We start from the raw sequence: 26,865 nt of genomic DNA on the forward strand, positions 1-26,865 counted from the left end.
CTGTCGGGAAGCCCGCCCAACGTGATGCGGTCGGACAGCTCGCGTTTGGCTGGCCTGTTATTTCGCCGTCACGCGAACTGCCGCCCAAACTGACACACTCAGCACAACTAGCGAGCGTAAAACCGGCAGGACAACCCCCCCCCTTAGCCCGCATCTCGTGGTCGTGCGGTAGCGTTCTCGCTTCCCACGCCCGTGTTCCCGGGTTCGATTCCCGGCGGGGTCAGGGATTTTCTCTGCCTCATGATGGCTAGGTGTTGTGTGATGTCCTTAGGTTAGTTAGGTTTAAGTAGTTCTAAGTTCTAGGGGACTGATGACCATAGATGTTAAGTCCCATACTGCTCAGAGCCATTTGAACCATTTTGAATCCCCCCCCCCCTCCCCACTTATCCTTGTGCACGTGTTACCCGAATTTTTTCTGCGTATGTTACATACTTAAAACATAAAGACACTTTTACGGATTCTGTCGAATTAAAAAATGCTCTTGATAACGTAAAATAATAGTAATAGTGAGACTCTCGGATTAATAAGCTATAGGAAGAGAATGGTACTGTAGGGTTCAGGTGATAGCGGGACCGCCGGCCGGAGTGGCCGAGCGGTTCTAGGCGCTTCAGTCGGAAACCGCGCGATCTCTATGGTCGCAGGTTCGAATCCTTCCTCGGACATGGATGTGTGTGATCTCCTTAGGTTATTTAGGTTTAAGTAGTTCTAAGTTCTAGGAGACTGATGACCTCGATGTTAAGTCCTATAGTGCTCAGAGCCATTTGAACAATTTTTTTGATAGTGGGTCCACAACCGACAATATGGAGACAGGGAACCAATGGTCGGTAAGGTATATTTTTATGTGATACGAATATACACAGCGTACACCGCACAAAAACAGCATAGCTCAAAATACACTGAAGAGCCAGAGAAACTGGTACACCTACCTAATATCGTGTAGGGCCCCCGCGAGCATGCAGAAGTGCCGCAAAACGACGTGGCATTGGCTCCAACTAATGTTTGAAGTAGTGCTGGAGGGAACTGACACCATGAATGCTACGGGGCTGTCCATAACTCCTTTAGAGTACGAAGGAGTGGAGATCTCTTCTGAACGGCATGTTGCAAGGCGTCACAGATGTGCTCTATAATGTTCACATCTGGACAGCGGAAGTGTTCAAACTCAGAAGAGTATTCCTGAAGCGACTCTGTAGCAATTCGGGACTTGTATTGTGGGACATTGTCCTGTTGGAATTGCGCAGGTTCGTCGGAATGCACAATGGACGTGAATGGTTGCCGGTGATCAGACAGGATGCTTACGTGCGTGTCACTTGTCATAGTAGTATCTGGATGTTTTAGGAGTCTCATATCACTCCAACTGCACACGCCCCACAGCAGATTGAACAGTCCGCTGCTGACACGCATGGTCCATTGATTCATGAGGTTAACTTCATACCTGTACACGTCCATCCGCTCGATACGATTTGAAACGAGGCTCGTCCGACCATGCAACATGTTTCCGGTCATCAACAGTCCAATGAAGGCGTTGATGGGCCCAGGCGAGGTGTAAAGCTTTGTGTCGTGCAGTCATCAAAGGTACACGAGTGGACCTTCGGCTCCGAAAGCACAATCTATGATATTTTGTTGAATGGTCTTCACGCTGACTCTTGTTGATGGCCCAGCACTGAAATCTTCAGCAGTTTGCGAAACGGTTTCACTTCTGTCACGTTGAACGATTCTCTTCAATCGTCGTTTGTACCGTTCGTGAAGGAACCTTTTACGACCGCAGCGATGTCGGACATTTGATGTTTTACCGGATTCCTGATATTCATGGCACACTCGTGAAATGACTGTACGGAAAAATCCCCACTTGATCGCTACCTCAGAGATGCTGTGTCCCATCCCTCGCACGTCGACTATGACACCTCATTCAAACTGACTTAAATCCTGATAACCTGCCATTGTAGTAGCAGTAACCGATCTAACAACTGGGCCAGACACTTGTCTTATATAGGTGTTGCCGACAGAAGCGCCGTATTCTGCCTCTTTACATATCCCTGTATTTGAATATGCATCCCGTAACCAGTTTTTTTGGCGCATCAGTGTAATAGTTAAATGAGACGACCGCCAGTCTCAATGCATATATGGCAACGGCACATAAAGCTCTGTCGCACTCACTCAAAGATCCCTGGTGCCGGCTTTTCCAGAAGACAGGCAGCTTGGTCTCTAGCTAACAGATCTTCATCAATTTCTATGGGTATTTCATAAACCGACGTCTTGAAGTCACCTCAGACGAAAAGGCCCAGAGGATGGAGATCCGGCGATCGCGCTGCCCATGGGACAGAAACTCCCCTTCCTATCCAACGATGAGGACACGTGTTGTTCAGGTGCTCACGGACATAAAAGATCGAAGTGGACGGATGCACCGTCGTGCTGAAACATCCTTTCGCGGACAACCAGAGGTACAGATCCGAGAACTGCTGCAGCACATCTCTCTAGCTTCTATTAGGTGATCTTTGACAATTCCCGTCCGATCCCCGATGTTATTCAATCTGTATATTGAACAAGCAGTAAGGGAAACAAAACAAAAATTTAGAGTATTAATTAAAATCCATGGAGAAGAAATTAAAACTTTGAGGTTTGCCAATGATATTGTAATTCTGTCAGAGACAGAAAAGGATACGGAAGAGCAGTTGAACGGAATGGACAGTATATTGAAAGGAGGATATAAGATGAACATCAACGAAAGCAAAACTAGGATGATGGAATGTAGTCGAAATAAATCAGGTGATGCTGAGGGAATTAGTTTAGGAACTGAGATACTTAAAGTAGTAAATGACTCTTGCTATTTGAGAAGCAAAATAGCTGATTATGGCCGAAGCTGGGAGGATATAAAATGTAGATTGGCAATGGGAAGAAAAGCATTTCTGAAAAAAGAGAAATTTGTTAACGTCGAGTATAGATTTAAGTGTCAGGGAGTCCCTTCCGAAAGTATGGAGTATAGCTACGTATTTAAGTGAAACATGGACGATAAACAGCTCAGGCAAGAAGAGAATAGAAGCTTTCGAAGTGTGGTGCTACAGAAGAATACTCAAGGTTAGATGGGTAGATCACGTAACTAATGAGGACGTACTGAATAGAACTGGCGAGAAGGGAAATTTGTGGTACAACCTAACTGATTATAAGAGAGCGACAGTATAAATGTCTACTTGTTCACAAAGATTGATAAGAAAGGTACTAAGATATTTACGCTTAACAAATATTTAACTCTAACGACGAAAATGTTGAACACATACGGATATAATTTAACTGTATCGTTCAATACGCCTTAGACAAATATGTGGTGCGAAGGTTTTAAGGGAAGGGTAAGACCGACTTTGTTTCACTTGCCGTATTACTAAGGCAAGAACAGGTACATCAGAAATTTCAGCGAAGTATAATCCTATTTAAAAAACAAAAGCTGAACGAAGAAAAAAATATGGATAAGGAGGTAATATGAGAAGCATTCAGAGAATTTGAAAGTAAGATTTTACTAACCAATCTGACTAAAAATACTAAGAACTTTCAGTCTTACGCAAATTTAGTAAGCCGATCGAAAACATCTGTTTACTCGATGTCTGACCATACTGCCATCGAAACGGAAGGTGACAGAGAGAAGATCAAAATACTGAATCCGGTTTCCAAAATTGTTTCACCAAGTTCACCTTTTCAATCGTTGCACCTACGCCGAAATGTCACATACTGAGATAAAATGGTTCAAACGGCTCTGAGCACTATGGGACTTAACATCTGAGGTCATCAGTCCCATAGAACTTAGAACTACTTAAACCTAACTAACCTAAGTACATCACACACATCCATGCCCGAGGCAGGATTCGAACCTGCGACCGTAGCGGTCTCGCGGTTCCAGACTGAAGCGCCTAGAACCGCTCGTTCACAACGACTGGCACGTACTGAGATAAACCAGCATGGAGTAGAAATGCAAGTAAATCTTACACCACAGCGGGAACACGCTTGCTAGATTGCAGAGGGATTGTGGGAAAGAACTTGTTCCGCTTCTAGTAGTAGTTTATCATAGAACACATAATTGTAGTCCGATATCGCTGACGTAAAGATGTAGGACTATGGAACCTGTTTCATGCCTACGCATTAGACATTCTTGGAAAACTGAAATCTAGTTTGTAAAAATCAACAAGGGTTCCGAAATCAAACACCTTGGGAAACTCAGACACTGTGTTCGTGCTTGAGATCCAGAGAGCGTTAGACATCGGCCCGCAGGTTGATGCCTTGTTCCTTGACTTTCGAATAGCGTTTGATACAATGTCGGATTGTTGTTCAGTGAACAATATACAAGAATCGGGCCAGATTTGTGATTGGATTCAGATATTCCTCATTGACACAATTCAGCACGTCGTTATTAAGGCAACAGAATCGGTAGATGTAAAGGTAATTGCAGAAGTACCGCGATGCAGTGTGATAGTTCTGTTAGTTTCGCAATATATGTTAATTACGTAGTGAATAACATCAGAGGTTCCGTGAGGCTATTCTCGATCGAGGCTACGGTTTATAGAAAGTTTGGAACCCCAGAATATTGTAGCGTAATGCAGGAAGACCTGCAAGGGATCGTCAATTCGTGCAAGGACTTGCTGTTGAACTGAACCCAAATAAATGTGTCCCATTGCGTATGAATAGGCCTGGAGATCTACTGTTCGATTATATTGAGAGTGACAAATCAGAGGCAATTGTAACAACCGTAAATATCTTGTTGTAATAATCAGGAGCAACCCAAAGTGGAATTAATGACCACACAAAGCAAACTGTGGGAAAAGCAAATGCCAGACTCCTGTTTATTGGATGAACTAAAAAAGAAAAAAAAGAAGCTTGGACGACTGTTTCTTGAGCATACTTCATTACTCTTGGCCCTTACCAGGTAAGGATAATTTAAGAGATAGGGAAGAAGCAACGAAGAGCGGCATATTTCGTCACGAAAACGATTCGGAGACGCTCAAAAATTCCAGAGGCATTTGTTGCAAGAGAGGCTTTATGTATCACGTAAAGGTTCACTGTTGAAATTCCCGGATAGCACGTTCCAGGAAAAGTCTGGAAACAAGTTACTTCTATCAACAAATGTATGGCTTAATAGCCCTGACGAGAAAATGAGAGAGATCTAATATGGAGGTTTATTTATCGACAGCCATTCTTCTCGTGCACCATTCGTGAATGGGACTGTGAAAGGACTAGAGGCAGCAGACAATGGCAGCAGAAGTACCCTCCTCCCCACATCATAGGACGGCTTGCTTGCATGTAGGTGTAATCAGAAGACTGAAGGAAAAAAAAATTACGGAGGGAAACAGAAATCACAGGCAATGGACGACTCTGATCCTGGAAGATCTGTTTAATGAAGGAAATCATAAAACCAGTTTGATGCAGAAAACAGCCGAAGTTGCGAAGCTCAGAACTTTTTATTTAACTGATTACTGGTTTTGGGTATCAGAGTCCATTTTCAAATCATCCAAACAAAAAAAGTGGTATGTTCTGTGATTATACCCAAACCATGTTAATAATGAACATAACTGTGTCTAAGCCTAGTTTTTCATTTATAATTGTGAAGACAAACATTTATACACTACTGGCCATTCAAATTGCTAAACCAAGAAGAAATGCAGATGATAAACGGGTATTCATTGGACAAATATATTATACTAGAACTGACATGTGATTACATTTTCACGCACTTTGGGTGCATAGATCCTGAGAAATCAGTACCCAGAACAACCACCTCTGGCCGTACTAACGGCCTTGATACGCCTGGGCATTGAGTCAAACAGAGCTTGGATGGCGTGTACAGGTACAGCTGCCCATGCAGCTTCAATACAATACCATAGTTCATCAAGAGTAGTGACTGGCGTATTGTGACGAGCCAGTTGCTCGGCCACCATTGACCAGACGTTTTCAGTTGGTGAGAGATCTGGAGAATGTGCTTGCCAGGGCAGCAGTTGAACATTTTCTGTATCCAGAAAGGCCTGTACATGACCTGCAACGTGCGGTCGTGCATTATCCTGCTGAAATGTAAGGTTTCGCAGGGATCGAATGAAGGGTAGAGCTACGGATCTGAACACATTTGAAATTTAACGGCCACTGTTCAAAGTGCCGTCAATGCGAACAAGAGGAGACCGAGACGTGCAACCAATGGCACCCCACACCATCACTGCGGGTGATACGCCAGTATCGCCATGACGAATACACGCTTGCAATGCGCGCTCACCGCGATGTTGCCAAACACGGATGCGAACATCCTGATGCTGTAAACAGAACCTGGATTCATCCGACAAAATGACTTTTTGCCATTCGTGCAGCCAGGTTCCTCGTTGAGTACACCATCGCAAGCGCTCCTGTCTGTGATGCAGCGTCAAGGGTAACCGCAGCCATGATCCCCGAGCTGATAGTCCATGGTATTATGATAAACCGCAATCGCCATAGGCTACAATCCGACCTTTATCAAAGTCGGAAACGTGATGGTACGCATTTCTCCTCCTTACACAAGGCGAGGTATCACAACAACGTTTCACCAAGCAACGCCGGTCAACTTCTGTTTGTGTATGAGAAATCGGTTGTAAACTAAACTTTCCTCATGTCAGCACGTTGTAGGTGTCACCACTGGCGCCAACCTTATGTGAATGCTCTGAAAAGCTAATCATTTGCACATCACAGCATCTTCTTCCTATTGTTTAAATTTCGCTTCTGTAGCACGTCATCTTCGTGGTGTAGCAATTTTAATGGCCAGTAGTGTATGTACAAGTATGTATAATATTAACATGGTTTGCTTGCTATCAGGGAATGAACTTTTTTCTGTTTGGGTTATCTGGGAATGGGTTCTGATATGCGATACTTGTTTTCAATTAAATAAAAAGAACTGAACTTCGCAACTTTGGCTGTTTTCTACATCAAACAGGTTAACAGAACTTGTTATCCTACTATTAACCCAGCTTGCTGGAAATACAGAAATCATAAAAGCCTGAAGAAGGACAATAATGAGTGGAAACAGCAACGACTTTATCACAGAGCACAAAACTGATGATTATGATGATGGAGACTTTCGGCCAAAGGGCTTCGCCATCTTCGAACCTCAGCCTTGGCATCTATACGTCTTACACATTTATGTCCGTTATGATTTTAGTGTTCACGTAATTTATTTGTTACTTTCTAAATCAACAAGTAAGGCGATAAGTTTCAGACTTGTTTTTAACAATTATTAAAAAGGAAGTTGACTTTCCTTAACTGCCGGGTACACGATTATAGTAGTTAGAGGGGCGAAGAGGACAAAATCGTCTTAGGTTGCCTGTTAGCTTTCCCTTCTCACTTGGTCCTGAGGACAGGTTTCTCACTGGTGCCGGGTCAAGGCCTCGCCCACACCTCCATATTGTAACAAGGCTCTTGAGTGACAGCAGAAGGTAGAGGCGCCAGCAGACAATCCGCCGACTGTTAACCGCAATGACTCTAAACTTCCCGGCACGGCTGTGCAGAGCGGAGCAACAGGCGACCTCTGCTCGTAATGGCTGGCAAGGCCACTGTCGTGCGGGCTCTCAGAGGGGCGCTGGAGCTGAGGTCTAACCATACGCTCGCTTCCACGACAGACAGGTACTGAACCGCCTGGATACCCCATTCGAGCATGGTTAGCTCCTAGAATCGCCTGTGCCAATTCCAATTACATTGTCGTCGACGTTATTTTATCATTTATGCGACTTAGTGACCTCACAAGGAGAAAGGTAACAAGGTGCTGTAGGTATGCATAGCAAGAGGCATGGATCCGATGTTGATTACGGGGTAGAGGGGGGGGGGGGCAGGGTTACAGTCTCTTACTTTTCCTTCTCTCCCCTCTCCCCTCTGTCCCTTTGAAACACCCCTGTTTAAGTTCCTTTACTGGATTTGTGTAATTTACTGAAGCCGCCAAACAGTTAATTATTATGATTATATGACCGTGTGCTTAATGGATGAAAGGCTATCGATTTTCCTGCTGTGGTTTCGGGGATATTCCAACCGAGTGCGGCTATTCTGAGACTGAATAGTGGAATGATTGAAAGTTTGTCTATTATTAAGGACCACGAAGGTTGCAATGTACAAACTGTATTGTATTTTCGGTAATAACACACAAATCCTAAGGCAGTTGCTACCTTCGCCTTACACATTTAAATACTGTTATATCTTTTATTGGTTGCTGTTTTTAATTACTTCGTCACACGCAATAATGATGGTTAACATTCACAACAATCCTCTCTGCAATCCTTGGTTGTTGCTGGCTCACATGGTTGACGCGAAACACGTAATTCGGCACTTGTCACTTTCTGTTTCATATCACTCGCGAATCGGTATTAGTGAGGGTCAACCCCACGGCGATCAGGGGGACGTGCTCACTCGTCATACTCATACTGTTTACAACTCACTCGACCACCATTCTTGCCCGTGTCTCCCGCACCACTCGCTCGATACTCTCTAGTACTACTACGTACTCGACAATACGTCTCACTGCCTCCTGCAGGGCTTGACAATCGATTCCTGTCTACTATCGGCCTGGGCGTCAGATACTAGCATCTATGTTCGTGGGATCACGGATTCCTTACATCCCCGCCCTAAAAACCTTCTTTGTAGCCACAGGCGAAAAAGAATAATAGGAAAAAATTATCACATAGTATATAAATGAAAATGAGGAACATACTGAAAGTTACACTGTATCACAAATAATAATAACCTATTGACTCCGGTAGCAAACTGCCCCTACAGAAACATTATACATCATCAATATATCTTAATTAACATAGCATGGTAAATATTTTTACAAACTTATCTTACATTCAATTACCAAAAATCTTCACTTTTAAAGGTTCTTATGGGCCGGTAACTACATATTTCTTACTGGTTAATCTTTTATAACTTGCTACAGCAAAGACAAGAAAACAAGCTAGTTGAATGCCAGCTACCCCTCTGGTATGCTGTCCTTTCAGCAGGGTTCGTACTGTCCATACTACTGTCACTCTAACTCATAACTCACTTGCCCAACACATATAAAAGTCAAGGAAGACAAATCACAACTTATTTGAATCTTTAACACAAGCAAAATTGAAAATGAGACAAGATATAACATTTATACCTTATGCACTTATTTTACAATTCCTAAAACCTGTACAGATCGATTCAATGATCTTAAATGCTCCATTATTGCACTAAATATGTCTTACATAACTTTTTGCATTGCTATAACTAATATGGTCACCCAATGAAAATTTTAAATTATTGATCATTTCATTTTGCTAAGCACTTATACTGCCGTATGTGAATTATATTGACATTAATTCAAATCTTCTATATGGATATTTTTTTATTCATTACATACTGCCAGATTTCCGCTTCTAAAACTTGACCTAAGTAAAACCATAATTGACTCTGATAGCTAATTGGATACATCAGTTACTCATTACTCATAAGTTACACTTTCTGTTTTATCAGCATACTTTAGATCAACATGTATACCTACAAATAACTTGCAAACAGACATTGCTCATGCACTAAATGGCATACTTCAATACTTCAAACATCTCATACTCCATACATTTCATTACCCGTAACACCCTCAACTTAACAGCAACTTCAACTGCAAATAAATATGTATCTTCAACCTACATTAATCCTCCATATTCTCTGCAATAACCATATCAAAATACTACTCCAGGTTCCTTTGCCTCTCCATATATCATATTTCACATCATTTATTCGAACAAGTATCTCATCATGTATTTGTTTCTCTATACGCCTTCCTATTTACAAGCTGATACATTACTTCGATTCTCTTACACTTGGTTGACCTTTTCATGCCCCATAAAGCAACTCTATAAGATTACACAAACTCTTGTTTCATCAATTAGCTTCACACCACATTTTATAAACATTAAATTTCTGATCTGGTTCTCATTTTATTACTTCTGGCACTATTAATTTTGCAATGTACTGACACTAACCTGATTTTTGACTTATTGATTCTCTGACATCTCACACTCTACAGCAACAGTAACTACTTACCCTTATATTAAGTCAACTATAAATCTGCTAGATGGTTCCTGACTGAATTACTTGGATGACCACTACCAATCCTAACTACTACACTAACTTCCTTAACCTAAGGATAGAGAAAGATGGTAGAGGAGTGAAACTTGAAATAAGAAATATAGTCTCACCCAGCTGAGAGTGTACCAGTCGCCACTTTGTATACCAACAAAAGAGTTGCTGGCTCCCTACACCTAACTTTCTTCAATTCATACCTCGTGATCCCTTTGTCTATCATCTCTTCTCTCATAATTCCTGTTATCATCATCTCTCCTATAATTGTGGCAAAACTGTCGACCATTGCCACGGTTCCTATATCCATTACCCCCACCTCTACCTCTGTAATTCGGTGGGCCATTAAGTTGACTTTGACGGTAATTATTTCCACCTTGGTTCTATCACACATCAGATTGTTTTCCTGTGCACGAATAGTTTCTAATTGCTCCAATACTTCCATTAAGGTATCTTTATCTTTAATCAGGCTTCCAGATAAGTTTTCTTGCATCCTACAACTTAACATCCTTTTAATTGCTGATATCATTATGTCGTCATTCAATGGCTACTCCAATGTTTCATTCAACTCACATAGATGCTCAGCAAATTCTCTCAAGGTACCTCTCCACGTATAAGAGACTTGTGATGCAGTAAATCTTCAAGTGTTACACACTGGTGACTTTTGGACCAGTATCTCTTTAAAAACTCTTCCTCAAATTGACAGTAGCTGGTAACTTCTTTTTTCCTAACTCCCTAGGTGAAAGCTTCACCTTTCATTCTGTCTATTGCAAACTGAATTTTATCTGCATCTCATAAGTATGCTGAGAAAACTCCTCGTAATCACGTAGTAGATATCATTGGATGCAATGCCCCTTTGGGTTTATATCTTTGTCCAATGTAGGTCTGGGTATACCTATTATCAGCATTTACTAATGTAACGAGCTTGCCCTCCCCTACTGTTAAGGTGGCACTATTTATCTTCCTATCAATCTCTTCGGTTTTAGTTTCTAGCTGTTGGACTCCCTCATGTAGCTGTTTGATCTCATTTGTGGCTATATGTTCCACAGCCTCCTCCAATTTCACTTGCCTATTTCCCAATTTACCAATATCAACGTGGCATAGCTGCTGTACTAGTACCACGTCTTTAATCTGCTGGTATTGTTGTGTTTCCATTTTCTGCAGTCTCCCTTCTAATTCAGTTTCGATACCCTCAATATCTCCCTCAGCTTTTTCAATTATCTCTGTCTTCATATCGTTCATCTCTTCTCGGATTTGATCTACCTTCACCTGTAGCTTGTCATCTCTCTCCTGAAGAGTTATTCTCATCTGTTCCTGGAATTCCTGCAGTCCTTTCCTTAAACTTTCTTGGTTTTCATGGGACATCTCTGCTATACTTTTCTTGATTTCTATGTTCTTTTTCTTGATTTCGTCATTTCACTCTTCTATTCGCTTGTTGATTTCCTGGAACATCTTAAGTATTACTGACTGCGATTCTTCATCCTCAAGACGAGTGAGCACGTCCGCCAGATCGCCGTGGGGCTGACCCTCACTAATACCGATTCGCGAGTGATATGAAACAGAAAGTGTCTCTCCATTTTGTAGATATTAACCCTTTTTATGGATCTTATTTTTATTTATTTATTTTTAGCCATGTTTTCCCCTTATTGGTACCCAAAATTACTTTCGCAATTTACTTGTCACATTCATTCTTAAGCCATCATTTGGGTATGGTCATATTCGGGAATCAATTATTAAGTATGAAGACTATTCACTAAGAAGATTACTTGCTAAGAAGACTTTATAACCTAACAGAATATATACAACATGAAGACATATGTGATTCTTACTTACTATGATAGAACAGAAGAAGAGAATGAAACTTGACACGGAAACAAAGTTTCATTCAGCTGGGACCGCACGGTACGCCAAACCGTGTGTCCGCCAAAGAGTGGCAGAATCCCTGCAGTAACTAGTTACTGTCGTTTTTAAATCTCTTCATATCTACTATATTTCGTAGACCTATTTCATTTTTACTATTTGGGAATACCAAACGGTATGCGTTTGCATGAGGTTTACTTATTACCCTGAATGGTCCGTGATAGAAAAGCACAAACTTTTGTTTCCTCTGAAATTTTCTTTGATTTTTCCTTAGTCTTGGCCAATACTAGCTCAATTCTAAAACTAGTGGGGGAAGCCTTAATTTCTATACAAGGCTCTTTTAAGTATATTTGCCCTGGCCTGTGCTTTCTTTTCGTCTACAGAGCTCTGAGTTAGTACTTGAAAATCAACCATGCTTGAAATGATGTTGTGGATTTCCTGATTATACGTTAGTTCACACTGAGCAAAACCTGTAGCATCGTGTTTAAGCCATTGACTATTACTTCAAAATTTTTAATATGTTCAACCCAAGTCGAATGCTTCCTGTCACAGTAAGTTCAACGCAGTTTGTTTAATTCCCGCATAACTCTTTCGCTCATATTTCCCTTTGGAAAATACGCCGAGATCCTAATATGGCGAAATCCGGTCCTTTCAAGATACGCCTTATATTTTTCAAATTCAAATTGATTACCATTAACTGATAAGAGATTCGTTGGCTTGTCAATCTTTACAAAATAGTTCTTTTCTAGCGTTTTGGCATTAGCCCTCTTTATTGGATATAGTTTGACATATTTGCTAAAACCGTCAATCACCACAAAACATGGGCACTTCCTCCTTTAGATGTCAAATGGTTCAAATGGCTCTGAGCACTATGGGACTTAACATCTGAGGTCATCAGTCCCCTAGAACTTAGAACTACTTAAACCTAACTAACACAAAGACATCACACGCATCCATGCCCGTGGCAGGATTCGAACCTGCGATTGTAGCGGTCGTGCGGTTACAGACTTTAAATGTCAGGAGGAGTTCAAAAAGACCTACTGCACCTAATTCCAGGGGCTCACTTGGTTCTACATGGTGCATACCTCCTTTCACTTTATTACTATTACTACCCCTTCATTCATCAGTTTCCTCCTCCTTAAAACTTTGCCAAACTGACTGTACTTTCGCTACCGGAGTACACTTGTGGATCTGTTTCCGCGCGCTAGAGTCGACGGGGGGAAATAGGTCCACACCGAAGAGAACCTCTGATGTCGCTTGCCGCACCGTCTACTGGTTTCAATGTTTGTCGGCAGAAGCCGAAGTCCTGGGAAGCGACGCCTTGGAGGTAGGAATGTATGCAACCTTCTCTGTCCGAAAGGTTGCCAATCTATCAGGCGTTCTGTTGGTACGAGAGCCGTTCGGAGAGAAAGGTTCGATCGGTCGTGAAATGAAAACAACAATGCCAATTTAAAAAATGTATCCGCAACAGTTAGACACACCTTCCAGTTAGCTCTTTAAAAAATCAAAATCGCCGCTCCGACTTAGACATTTGTCGTGGCGTTGAACAAACTTTCCAGTACCCTCACAGAAAGCAGTCGCCTGTGCTCTCCCCCGATTCTCTACGCTGGTCTGCCTTTCGTTGTTTGTGCCGAAATGTTGTGCTCGTAGCCAACGGTTCATGTGAGCAGAGATGAACAATGGAGGGAGCTAATTAAGGGCTCTACTGTGGGTGATCAAATACTTCCCATCGAAAATGCTGCAGGAGCGTCTTCAGAATGCGGCTGAAAATTGGCTTGAAAGGAACACATGACATTTATGTCATGTGGACTGCATAGCTTCTAGCGAAATCTCTCACCAGATCCATATACTTGGCGGGAGACACTGTTGTTTCAAGCACTTCTAAGTGATCACTGAACTGCAAAGAGCGAAGTGAAGCGATCGACAGGCACACTAAAGACACTGTCCAAACACATCTATGCCAAGTTCCATCGGATTTTCACAGTGGTTTCCGAATACGCCTCGTATATGACATTATTTCATACTGTTTTATTTTTCTAAAGTTATCTAAGAGGCTCCGAAAATGATACACTTTAAAATGTAACGCATTTAGTAAAATGTTCTTTGTGTACGGGGAGGTGCTTGTCATCACCCCTACGACCACCCTCCCCCTGCATAGTAGCACCCAGCAACAAAGACCTCGATAAAGACTATAAGATGTATGAACAATGTCGCAGCAGAACTGACGATTCTCATGGACAAAAGACGAACATGTGTGCCTTGCAGTGCTTGCTCTTGTGTGATTGGGAAACGTAAACTTAAACCAAGTTCTGTTAGTGAAGCGGTGTCAAACGAAATACAGGTAGCTGCCAACGTTAATTAAACGACTATATCTAAAGTTGATTCACTCACCTGCCATTTAAGACACACACACACACACACACACACACACACACGTACACACGCACACACGCACACAGACACATAAATATAGAAATAATGTTCCAAAATGTTTGCGGGATATGGGGAACAAATTTTGTTACAGTCAAAAAGTCTACTCTCGCTTCCTGGCGATGTTGGGTGTTGTGTAGGACTGGTTATATCCCTGATAGGCTGCGGAAAGTTTGACTGCCATGTTTGTATGCAATGTGTGTTGCCTATCATCCAGTCATCTGCTTCACGAGAAAGGGAGTAGGCAGAAAAAAGGTGAAGGTCTGGATTCATTTCTAAAATTTGTTTATCCTCCTGGGAACACTCATTAATTCTTGTGACATCAATAAAAAATTTACTGGGGTATGTAGTATGCTGTACACCTGGTTAGTAGATACTGCTGCTTCAGTGGAATGTTCTCATTCCAGGGTCAGCGAATGCTAAACGACGCTTAGCATCACTGGGGAGCTTCAGTGAACTTTTGTCTCTAACTAAAGTCGTTTTGCCTGGCGTGATGTCTCAATCCAAGATGTTTGTTACAAAGAGGTTGAAACACCCTGCACATACACATACACAAAATTACCATTCCGCATAGGCTGCTGTTTAAGCATCGTGCTTCCGGGATTCGGGCAGGCGCGTAGGCCCCTGATCGAATATGCGCTGCAGATTACCGGCAAGAGCCAGTGTGCCAACTTGGATGTGGGTTTTAGGTGTTTCCCGCATACGACTTCCGGCTCAGTTACACAATTTGCAAACGTTTCAACAATGTTATCACACTTTCACATAGACAACACGACACGCAGGCAGCTGCGGTTACACAAATTCCCTTCCGTGGGTAAAGGGGTAGCCAACCAGCAGCATTTAAAACGTCAGATCCGGTAATAATCATGTCGACCCTGTGTATGTACGGAACAAAGGCGTTAGAAGAGGTAGAAGAAGATTCACATGCTCAAAATTTTAATTTTCGACTGGGAAATGGTGAACATCGTCCCATAAATGAATTAAACTAATTCCAATTTCCCGGTTCCCACTAAGGTTTTGTGAGGCTTCTTATAGTTATCAGTTGAATTTCGCAGTCTGAAGTCTCCTCCCAAGTTTCGTCTGTTGGGTGCCCCACTGATAGCCTTCTGAGATATTTGACTGAAAAGAATAAAGTTCTACGGCGGCCCAACAAAGTCCCATGAATAGGGAATAGAAAAAAAAACCATCGCCTCGATCGCATTGCCTTCGATCCACCAACGACGTAGTTACACTGTAGATTTCCAGGAAGCAATCGAATTTGTGCATAAACAAATAGGCTCACAGACACATTGGGATTTTTTATTTCTTGTTTGGGACACATCATTCCATAATTAAATTTACATTGTGCCCTAGTCCAGGTTCAGAGTTTTTGGCAGGCTTTTGATGTTGTAAGATTTACAGAAAATCCCAGGAGGAAAATTCAGCATTCATGGATATGACGGGAACGATCATTGGAAGCGAAAATGTCAAGTAAACATAGCCCCTAAAATGCACACCTTAACTGTCAGCACTTCACCATCGAAATTGTGTAACAAATCTCTCTACTGTAAACTTTTGCTTTCCATATTTTGGGAGAAGCTAGTGTGGAAAAAACAAGGAAAAGTTGCCTAATAAACAGGGATTTTAAAATTCATACTTTAGGAGCTATGAGCACTTCTTCAGTAGAAGAGATGTGTTTCCACGGTAGCGAAGCTGAATAATGCATGCATTTTAGAGCGCATATTTACTAGACTTTTTTACTTCGAATGATTGTCCCTCTCATATCTCTGAATACTGACCATTCTTCCTTGGACACAACGTACATTGGAAACGGAAATCCTCTACCTAAATATTTCTAGTTTGAATTCTCTCTGCTCCTCTTCAACATGCCTGGTGCTTGGTTGGAAAAACTCTGTCGCTGCGACGGGTAATAACTCGTAACTCCGCTCTATATTTAGCGGTGTTGCCCTCTTTGTTGTCCTCAATTCGAAGCCTGGTTTGATACAGCTCTTCACGTTACTCTATCCCTCTTCACCTCTCAAAAATCGTACATAAATTTGAACCTGTTTACTGTGTTCGTCTCGTTCGGAAATTCACCCCGCCCCCTCCCCTCCACATACACACAACACACCCGTTACGGAACTGACGATTGCTCGATGTCTCTAGATGCCCTCTTATCATCTGTTCGTTCAACTCATCTAATCCTGAGCATTCTTCTCTGGCACCACATTTCAAAAACATCTGTTTTTCCTTGTAGGAACTGTTTGTCGTCCACATTTCACTTTCTTGCAAGGTTAGACTTCATATCTCCTCCGTGAAATTTAATCTGCTTCGCAAATTTCTCCTTCATTTCCATAAATGCTCAGTGTAGAGATTGAATAATACTGGAAATGGATTACAACTGTGCCTTACCCCTCTTCTCAACCAGTACATCCTTTTCATGCCCTTCGACTTTTAAGCTGCCCGCTGGTTTCTGTACAAGTTGTAAATAACCTTTCGCTCCCTACATTTCATCTCTGTTATCTTCAGAATTTCAATGTGTGTATTTTAGTTAAACCCGTCAAAACTTTTCTCTAAATCTACAAACACTATGAACCTAAGTTTACCTTTCTTTAATCTGTTTGCTAAAATAATTCGGTCAATGTTGCCTCGCGTGATGCTGCGTTTCTCCGAAAACCCGAGTACACGTTCTATCAAGTTTTCCATTTTTCTGCAAGTATTTCATGTCAGTATTTTGCAACCACGGGTAATTAACCTGGTGGTTCGGCCAAATTAGTACGTCTGAACACCAGCCTTCTTTTGAAGTGGAATTAATGCATTCTTAAAGATTGGTGGTGTTTGACCTGCGTGATTTATCTTGCACAAAAGGTGGAATAATTTTGTCATGGCTGGTTCTCCCAAGGGCTTTAATAATTCTGAGTGGGCGTCGTCTATTGCAGCATCCAGCTTTCGACTTACGTTTTTTTCAGTGCTCTGTCAAATTCTTCTCACAGTATCAAATTTCGCATCTTATCTCCGCCTACTTGCTGTTCCCTTTCTATAACAAAGGGTGTTAGGGGAATAGGAATAGATATTGTGATCATTGGTACCATAACATGTACACGCTGAAGTGCGTCAGTTGCTTTTTCTTTTCGTCTAACAGTATTCCCGCAAACACGTCACATAAATTACTATATGATGTTTTCTGCGCGGTTGTAACTGCGCCACTAACTGACCTACACTGTCATTGTAGACTAACCATTTTGCGTCCAAACGTCCACACTTGAACACCTGACCTGATGGCAGAGGAAAGCGAGCATTAGTGGCTCGATCTCGCCATGCGTACTTGGAACTACTAACCAACCTAAAAACACACTATTCCTAATAGCTATACTTAAGTTAAATACTGATGTAAGGTTGTTTAATTCACTGCCGTAGTTACCATCAAAAATAGCAGCCCCAAAACGCTACAACAGGTAAAGTACATGTTGTTTAATGTGAAGGTATTCTGTCATCAAAAATCGTAGTACGGTCATAGACATATTGGCGGTGTTTGCTGCTGAATTTCGTGTATGAAATAAGCGTAGTTCTTTCCGTTCGTTGTTTGTGTTCTACAGTTCAAGTGCTTCCTGAAAGACTGCGGCAGCGTACGAGTTTTCCAATCAAGGCATCTGGAGCCCGTGAAAGCGACACTTGCAGCCAGTAACAATGGTCTGCAGAAAGCCGCTCCACTTTGCCCTTGTTTCCAGCTTAGGGCTCACTCCCCGTAATTCACTCACAAATGAGTACCGGGACACAGACAGGTGCAGCAAGCTGGTCTGCTTACGCAGTCTTCCATTACGTGAAGATCCACTGTTTTTAGTCAAGATGCCAAAACCAAAAGTTTTCCTACTTACTCAGAGAATCATATCGATGAGGTCGATACTTTTTTTCACAGGGTGATAGCACAGCATGGCAATAATTATACACTCTAAGAAAACAAAATAGAGACTGTATTGGAATAGCACCTCAACATCGAACAAAACGAACCCAGGCAGTGCTGTTCGTCTTTAGGAGAAATATGAAGTGGGCTGAGTGTGAATGGGAATATTGATTGAGGAAGAAGGCGTGCTGGGGTAGTCCATGCAGTTGTAAAGCCACTGTGTCAGGGTGGCGTAGTGGTTAGAGCATCTGCTAGGGAGCAGAAGACCCGGGTTTGAATACTAGAACTGTTACAAATTTTCATTCATTGCTTCAGTCTATGTACGAGTCGTGATCGACAATTTTCCTTTTTGTTAAGGAATTTTTAGTTTTTTTGTTTATTTCTCAACATGAGCTTTGTCTCCATCAAAGTAATCCCCCTCAGATATAATACACTTTTGCCATTGCTTTTTCCAATGTTGGAAGTGCTTCTGCAAATTATTTTTCGTTATGGTGTTCAGCTTCGACGGCGATTCTGTTTTCATCTCGTCAGTGGTAACAAAGTGACATCGTTTAACATTTCTCTTCGACGTCAAGAATAGAAAAAGTCGCAGTGGGCCATGTTCGGCGATAACAGTGGCTAAGGTAACGTAATGTTTTTGTTTTCTGCCAAAAAAAATCACGAACAAGAGTTGAGGTGTAATATAGAGCATTTCCAAGAATTATTGCCACCCTACTGGTCGTTTTCTTAGGATTCCGTCGCGCAAACGGCACATAACTTCCAGGTAGTATTTCTTATTGACCGTTCGACCACAAGGCAGGAACCCATGACGCACCATCGAATTGTAATCGAAGAAACATGTGAGAACATTCACAGGTGATCGAACTTGTTGAAATTTTTTTTGGTCCTTGCTTTTTAGGGAGTTTACAGTCGGAGGATTGAGACTTCGTTTCGACGTCATACCCGTGTACCATATTTCATAACATTTTAGATGTGTACGCGACGTCGTTGTTGGTTGAAATTCAACAATTTTGGAACAAACTTTACTGCTACACGTTTCACGCCAAAAATATCCAAAGAAATTGCTTCGCATGAGCCAAAGGATATACCGACTTCATCAGCAACCTGTCTGATAGTAATTCGACGATTTTCAAAAACCATTTTCCATATTTCTTCCACATTGTCGTCAGTAATTTACGTGCTAGGGCGTCCAGCGTGGTCGTCTTCAACGTCTTCTCGATCTACTTTGAAACTTTTACACCACTTGTAAACTCTTGTCATACTCTTAGTAGGGTTCTAGGCGCTCAGTCCGGAACCGCGTGACTTCTACGGTCGCAGGTTCGAATCCTGCCTCGGGCATGGATGTGTGTGATGCCCTTAGGTTAGTTAGGTTTAAGTAGTTCTAAGTTCTGACGACCATAGAAGTTAAGTCCCATAGTGCTCAGAGCCATTTGAACCATTTGAACTCTTGGTAGATAACATTCCGACTGCGGTGCTGCACTTTATTCCATTTTCAAGCAAAATTTCAAGGAACTTCTTCGATCCGTCTTTTTGGAAACTAAAAATTCTCCGAGCAGTCAAAAACACGTATAACCTTTTCGAATGTGAACAATAAACTAAATATTCAAAACAGCTGAAAATGCAAACACGCATCAGAAACATGTGTACCAACACGATACAAAATTTTGAAAATCGGAAGTAGAAATCCTGCGAAAGTAAATGATTCCAATCATTGTTTGATCGAATTTCGTATACATCAATGATATTTGAAATTTGTATGGTCTTGGAAACCAATGTTTCAGTTGATTAAAACCAATTACCTAATTCGAGGTACTTTGTCCTCGTAAATCGTCTGTGATGGATCAGCTGAACGCTTTTTGAAAGAATAGTGTCCACAGCTAAGTTGAGCAGTGTTCAAGTCAAAGGTTTGGTGGGCTTAGTTCATGGAAGATACCCAACACAAAACCTGTTATGTCACTGTGACTGAGAGGTGATTCTTGTTTCATATAAGTAATTTCTAAAAGGGGAGTCACGTGTGTAAACTCGAACCACACGAGGAATGCTGATAATGCAAATATGAGGAAAAATATTGTTATGTAAAAAGACGACATTATTTGTTTGGTAGATGTAACAGCCACACAGTGACACAGTTACAGTACACCGTAAAATAAAATTCAGCATTGAGGCAGAAACAGACAGGAAACTCAATTTCCTAGACATTGACATAGCCATAATCGACAACAATAATAATTTTGAAATAGCCATGAAATCTATAGTCACCAGCACACCATTAATAACTAGTGCAGTTCATAACTAATCCAGTCACTGGCACAGAAACATATAAGTTTCGGATACGTGCTACACAAGATTAACAAAACTCCACTGGATAAACTTAACTATACACGGTAACTGCAATACACCAGACAGCCAGAGTCAATGGCTACAACACCCAATAATAAACAAAGTGAACAACAAAATAAAAACCCATATTGCATGTTAAATATGAATAAATTATGGATATATTATCAGCCACAACAAAGAGCCAGGAACACCAATACATGACAAATACAAAGATAAACACACAGTACCAGGAACACTTTACAGAGAACATATTATGTCACATACTAACAAGCAACAGCAAAAACGTCTACAGGGTGGTGAACATTCTGAAGAAACAAGGTTACAAATATCAGTCGACACAAACAACACGGCACAGAAAAATCTGAAAACAAAGAGTACTTCCACAGACGGGGTCTATCAGTTAACCGGTAGTTCCTGCCAGTCTGTATACATAGGTCAAACAAGCAGAAATTGTAAAACTAGATATTCTGAGCACTTCAGAGCCTTGAAAAGTGACAGTAGACACTAAACTTTTGCAGATATTCTCATACAAGAAAACCATCACATAAAAACAACACCGAGACTGATTTCAGGATCCTCAGAAAATGCAACAGTCTCTAACAGAAACGCAAAAGAGAGGAGCTACCACATAGAAAAAACAGTGGTATGAGGAAAGAAATTCTCACACGAATATACAACACCACTTAACAAAAAATTGTTTGCGACTTTCTGTAAATTATACAAAATCACTTGCCTTGCAAAACATATTGTTCAAACATCCTCGAATATCCAAAATGATGTGCTACACAATCCCCTCCACGATTTTTCTAGATCTCTCTCTCTCTCTCTCTCTCGCTCGCTCGCTCGCTCGCTCTCTCCCCCCCCCCCCCCTCTCTCTCTCTCTCTCTCTCTCTCTCTCTCTCTCTCTCTCTCTCTCTCTCTCTCTTTCTCTCCTCTGTCTCATTCTTCACACACACACACACACACACACACACACACACACACACAGCACTTCAAACAAGTTCTCCCTCGGCACACAAATCACAATCTTTTTCACCAAGCATTCACAATTAGCGCCACACTCAACAAACAAACGATTAACAAGTGAGCAACGAAGGTTATAGAGACCCTGCACCACGACATAAACGTGCATTAAAAACGTGAAAAACAATGTGTACAAATGTAATAAAAAAGAAAACCTACCTGAGATGCACAACTGGACGAAAACATAGATTGAGTTCAGTGACATAAACAACCACTAATCACGGAAAAGTAGGTTGTCAAGTCTATAATCAGGCATAAAAACAAGCCTTTTCGACAAGTAATATATTTTCATGTGAACAAGTGAAACAAATTTTTAAAATGCACTAGGTGTAGTTTTTAAAAAATAGAAAAAAATCTATGAACTTCGTATGATATTTCACAGAAATAGATCGAGACCCACAGAAGGCGACACACAGGTATCGAAACGTGCCTTAGTATATAGAAAAAGAAATACAGTGTTTTGGATAAAGTGGGTGTTAAAGAAACCCAAATTTAATTCGCAAACACGGCAGAAATGTCAACAGTATTTTCCCATACAGGCAAAATGATTGTCTGAAAAGAGACGACTTCGAGCAGTTAAGTGTAGTAGCCAGAAGTGTATTTTACCTTACATCAGAACCAACTTTTATAGCTCGAAAAATTAGGTTTTGATGAAGAAAGAGCCTATTGTCTGAAGGAAGCTTTTCTGTATCCAGAAAAGCCCCCGTACAGGACCTGCAACATGCGGTCGTGCATTATGCTGCTGAAATATAGGGTTTCGCAGGGATCGAATGAAGGGTAGAGCCACGGGTCGTAACAAATCTGAAATGTATAACGTCCTCTCTTCAAAGCGCCGTCAGTGCGAACAAGAGGTGACCGAGACTTGTGACCAATGGAACCCAATACCATCACGCTCGGTAATACGCCAGTATGGCGATGACGAATATACGCTTCCAATGTGTGTTCACCACGATGTCGCCAAACACGGATGCGACCATCATGATGCTGTAAACAGAACCTGGATTCATCCGAAAAAAATGACGTTTTGCCATTCGTGCACCCAGGTTCGTCGTTGAGTACACTATCACAGGCGCTCCTGTCTCTGATGCAGTGTCAATGGTAACCGCAGCCATGGTCTCCGAGCTGTTAGTCCATCCTGCTGCAAACGTCATCAAACTGTTCGTGCAGATAGTTGTTGCCTTGCAAACGTCCCCATCTGTTGACTGAGGGATCGAGAAGCGGATGCACGATCAGTTACAGCCTTGCGGATGAGATGCCTGTCATTTCGACTGCTAGTGATATGAGGCCGTGGAGACCCAGCACAGCGTTCCGTATTACCCTTCTGAACCCACTGATTCCATATTCTGCTAACAGTCATTGGATCTCGACTAACGCGAGCAGCAATGTCGCGATACGATAAACCGCAATCGCGATAGGCTACAATCCGACCTTTATGAAAGTCGGAAACGTGATGGTACGCATTTCTCCTCCTTACACAAGGCATCACAACAAAGTTTCAGCAGGCAACGCCGGCCAACTTCTGTTTGTGTATGAGAAATCGGTTGGAAACTTTCCTCATGTCAGCACGTTGTAGGTGTCGCCACCGGCGCCAGCCTTGTGTAAATGCTCTGAAAAGCTAATCATTTGCAACTCACAGCATCTTCTTCCTGTCGGTTAAATTTCGCGTCTGTAGAACGTCATCTTCGTGGTGTAGCAACTTTAATGGCCAGTAGCGTATTTAATTTACAAAAGGATTAGAGACCTCAGGAAAATTACATCACAACGTGTGCAAGTTACACGTCTCCCAACCTTAAATTTTGCAGCATATTGCGTACAAGTGTTGTGAGCCTCTTGTGACCATGTTTCCTCTCGTCTGTTGCAGTTGTGCCTCCTGGAGGGAGTCTACGCAGGTCTGGAAGCGCTGTCTGATGGCGCACCTGTGCTGCCCACTCTTCCAGGAAACAAGGAGGTAGGGCTGCCATATAACTCCGTACAGGCTGTCTGTACGTCAGGTGGAGAATTTTTACAACTGCCGACCAGGTGCTATTGCTCCGCTCTCTTCCGTAGTAAAGTGTTTACTTTCTAAGGTAAAAAGCATCGTCAAGGAAGGAAACATTTTATATTCATAGATGACTCTTCTCTGGAACAGTATTTGTCAACTTTTTCCAACACATCGCTTCCTTGTTTCTGGCGAGCGCCTCTGACACTTTTCTCCCAAACACCTACAACCATCGCTACAGTGAGCATTCCTAGTTTAAATTCAGTCACGTTTATCTTGTATGCAAATCCTCATATGTTCAAAGTGTTTCCATAATCACAGCTGGAAAAATGAGAGAGTTCATATAAATGTTATTGTTATCGTCTTCAGTCGGAATACCTGTTCGACGCACCGATCCGCTCTATTCCCGTGCAAGCCCCTTCATCTGTGCATGATACTGCAACCTGTATTCAATTCAACTTTGTCACTGTAATCATACCTTGGTCTCCCGCTACAAGTTTTACCCTTCAGACTTCCCTTTATAACCGAATTGACGATTTCTTGATACCTCAAGATAAGTTATATCATACGATCCCTTCTTTTATTCAGGTTGTACCATCAAGACCTTCTTTCCATAATTCTGTATATTTACCTACCTTATGTCCAGCATTCTTCTGTGACAACACGTTTTCAAAACATCTACCGTCCCCTTGTTTGAACTATTTATCGGTCACATTTTACCCTCGTACAAGGCTATCGGTCCAAATGGAGTTGAAAAACTGTCATAGGCTTTCATAGACTACCAAAAGTAAAAGTAGACTACGGTAGTATTTCGAGTAGCTCTGGTCAATTAAGTATGTACCCGCGTTACCTGTACGTTGGGTGTGTCTCATACGTATTGGGCGCTAAATCAGAACGAGTGCTTTCTTAACATATGCAATAAGTGTCTTACTAGATCTCCCTAAAGCCAGGAAGCAGTGATCCGTCTACTAGGAAATGAGTGAGGATATATAGAGAGGCGGATACCCTACGGAATATTTTTGTTCTACATAGATATCCTTCTGTATGTTACATAAGAATAAACTATATACTCCAAACATCGCTTCAAAGCTTCGTCGAACTTGTATAAAATGTGTTTCTATTGTTCGCAAGTACCTTTCACGTTTATAAATAAATAATAACAGCAGACTGTTGCCTTTGGTCATGATGAACGTTCTATTGAGTGCATAATAACAACAATAATTACATATACTTTTCATGTTTATGCATGTAAAGAGTATTTGCATCAAAAGTAATTACTTAGGTTACATAAAAGCGCAGAGGTTACGCGATCAACTAATTCTTCGTACTTAAAAAATCTAATAAATATTATGTAAGGTTATAAAATACACACTGGACAAACAGTGAATGACGTGTGGTTCCAGTAATGTGGAAATCAAACAACAAAACAAGGGAAACAAAGAGAAGTCATCGGCTCCCATTTTCTCTCTTACACATTATTTCTCTACCAATTCTGTCAATACTACTGGAGTGCAACCATTAACTACGTCATGTCTGTAGTGTATCAAAATTACCGAACTAGGGTTTTCATAGAGCGCAATTCCGGTTGTAAAACTCTAGTTCCAGAAAAACTTCTTTAAAGTAAATGTGCAGCCGGTGTTAATCAAATTTCTTTTTCCTTTCAGAAACATTTTTCTTGCTATTGACAGCCTGTACTTTAGATGCTCTATATTTCGGCGATGGTCAGTTATTTTGTTGGCCAATTAGAGAAGCCTTCAACTACTTTCAGTGTGTCAATTCCTGATCTAATACCAGCAGCGTAGCCTGCTTTAATTCAGCTGCATTCCATCATCCTTATTTTAATTTTCTTGGTGTTGATGTTATAGCCTCCTTTGAACGCTGTCCATTCCGTTCGGTTGCTCTTCCAAGCTTATTTCACTTTTTGACAGTTATAATGTCATCGGCAAACTTCAAAAGTTTTAATTTCCTCTCCGTGATCTTGCACCACCCCTTCACAAATTTCGCCTTGGATTCCGTTACAGCTTGCACGATTGTCAGACTGAATAACATCGAGGATAGGCTACAATCTTGCCTCACTCCCTTCATAACCACTGTATCCCTTTCACGTTCTTCGACTCTGATAACTACAGACTGATTTCAAGTTATAAAAAACCTTTCGCTCCCTGTATTTAACCCCACCTACGTCAGAATTTCAAAGAGTGTGTTTCAGTCAACATTTTCAAAAGCTCTCTCGTAGTGTGTTCCGACATTTCTGCGGAATCCAAACTGATCTTCCCTGAGCTTGGCTCCAACCAATCTTAGCATTCTTGCAACCATGAATCACTCAGTTGATGAATCTGTAATAGCACCACCCGATAGTGACTATCTTGTTTGGAAACTGAATTATTACACCTTTCTTGAAGGCTAAGTTATTTCACCTGTCTCACTTATACTGCACGCATCGGGAACACTTTTGTCATGATCGGTTGTCTCAAGGATCTCAGTAACATCTACCCCATGGCCCCTCTCTAGACCTAGATATTTCAGTTTCATTCAGTTCTTTTCGTGATGTGTCGCTGTTACGTAACAGAACAATTAACCTTGGAACATACACAGAAAGGACAGCTACACGATACCACAGAAGGTAAGAGCTACGCAATGAGAAAAACAGAAATGACACTTTTATTCAAAGCCATTGATCACTGAAGTCATGCCGAGATATGATGGTCCCCTTGACACAATTAATACAATATTTTGGGCTATTATGCCGTGGTCGAAAGGATTTCACCTTGTTGTTGTTGTTGTTGTTGTTGTTGTTGTGGTCTTCAGTCCTGAGACTGGTTTGATGCACCTCTCCATGCTACTCCATCCTGTGCAAGCCTCTTCATCTCCCGTTACCTACTGCACACTACATCCTTCTGAATCTGCTTAGTGTATTCATCTCTTGGTCTCCCTCTACGATTTTTACCCTCCTCGCTGCCCTCCAATACTAAATTGGTGATCCATTGATGCCTCAGAACATGGCCTACCAACCGATCCCTTCTTCTAGTCAAGTTGTGCCACAAACTTCTCTTCTCCCCAATCCTATTCAATACTTTCTCATTAGTTATATGATCTATCCATCTAGTCTTCAGCATTCTTCTCTAACACCACATTTCGAAAGCTTCTATTCTCTTCTTGTCCAAACTATTTATGGTCCATGTTTCACTTTCATACATGGCTACACTCCATACAAATACTTTGAGAAACGACTTCCTGACACTTAAATCAATACTCGATCTTAACAAATTTC

The 26,865-nt window shown here is 41.6% G+C and overlaps 1 protein-coding gene across 1 annotated transcript in view; it reads left to right on the forward strand.

Moving 5' to 3' along the window:
• The window catches only part of LOC126285229 (uncharacterized), a 488,025-nt gene that overhangs the window by 427,988 nt on the left and 33,172 nt on the right, over positions 1 to 26,865 (forward strand). The window contains exon 2 of the mRNA XM_049984528.1: positions 23,478 to 23,564. Coding sequence (XP_049840485.1) covers positions 23,478 to 23,564 — 87 coding nt within the window. The remainder of the gene's footprint in view (positions 1 to 23,477; positions 23,565 to 26,865) is intronic.

This window comes from Schistocerca gregaria, chromosome 8, assembly GCF_023897955.1.
Source record: "Schistocerca gregaria isolate iqSchGreg1 chromosome 8, iqSchGreg1.2, whole genome shotgun sequence".
Lineage (NCBI taxonomy): Eukaryota > Metazoa > Arthropoda > Insecta > Orthoptera > Acrididae > Schistocerca > Schistocerca gregaria.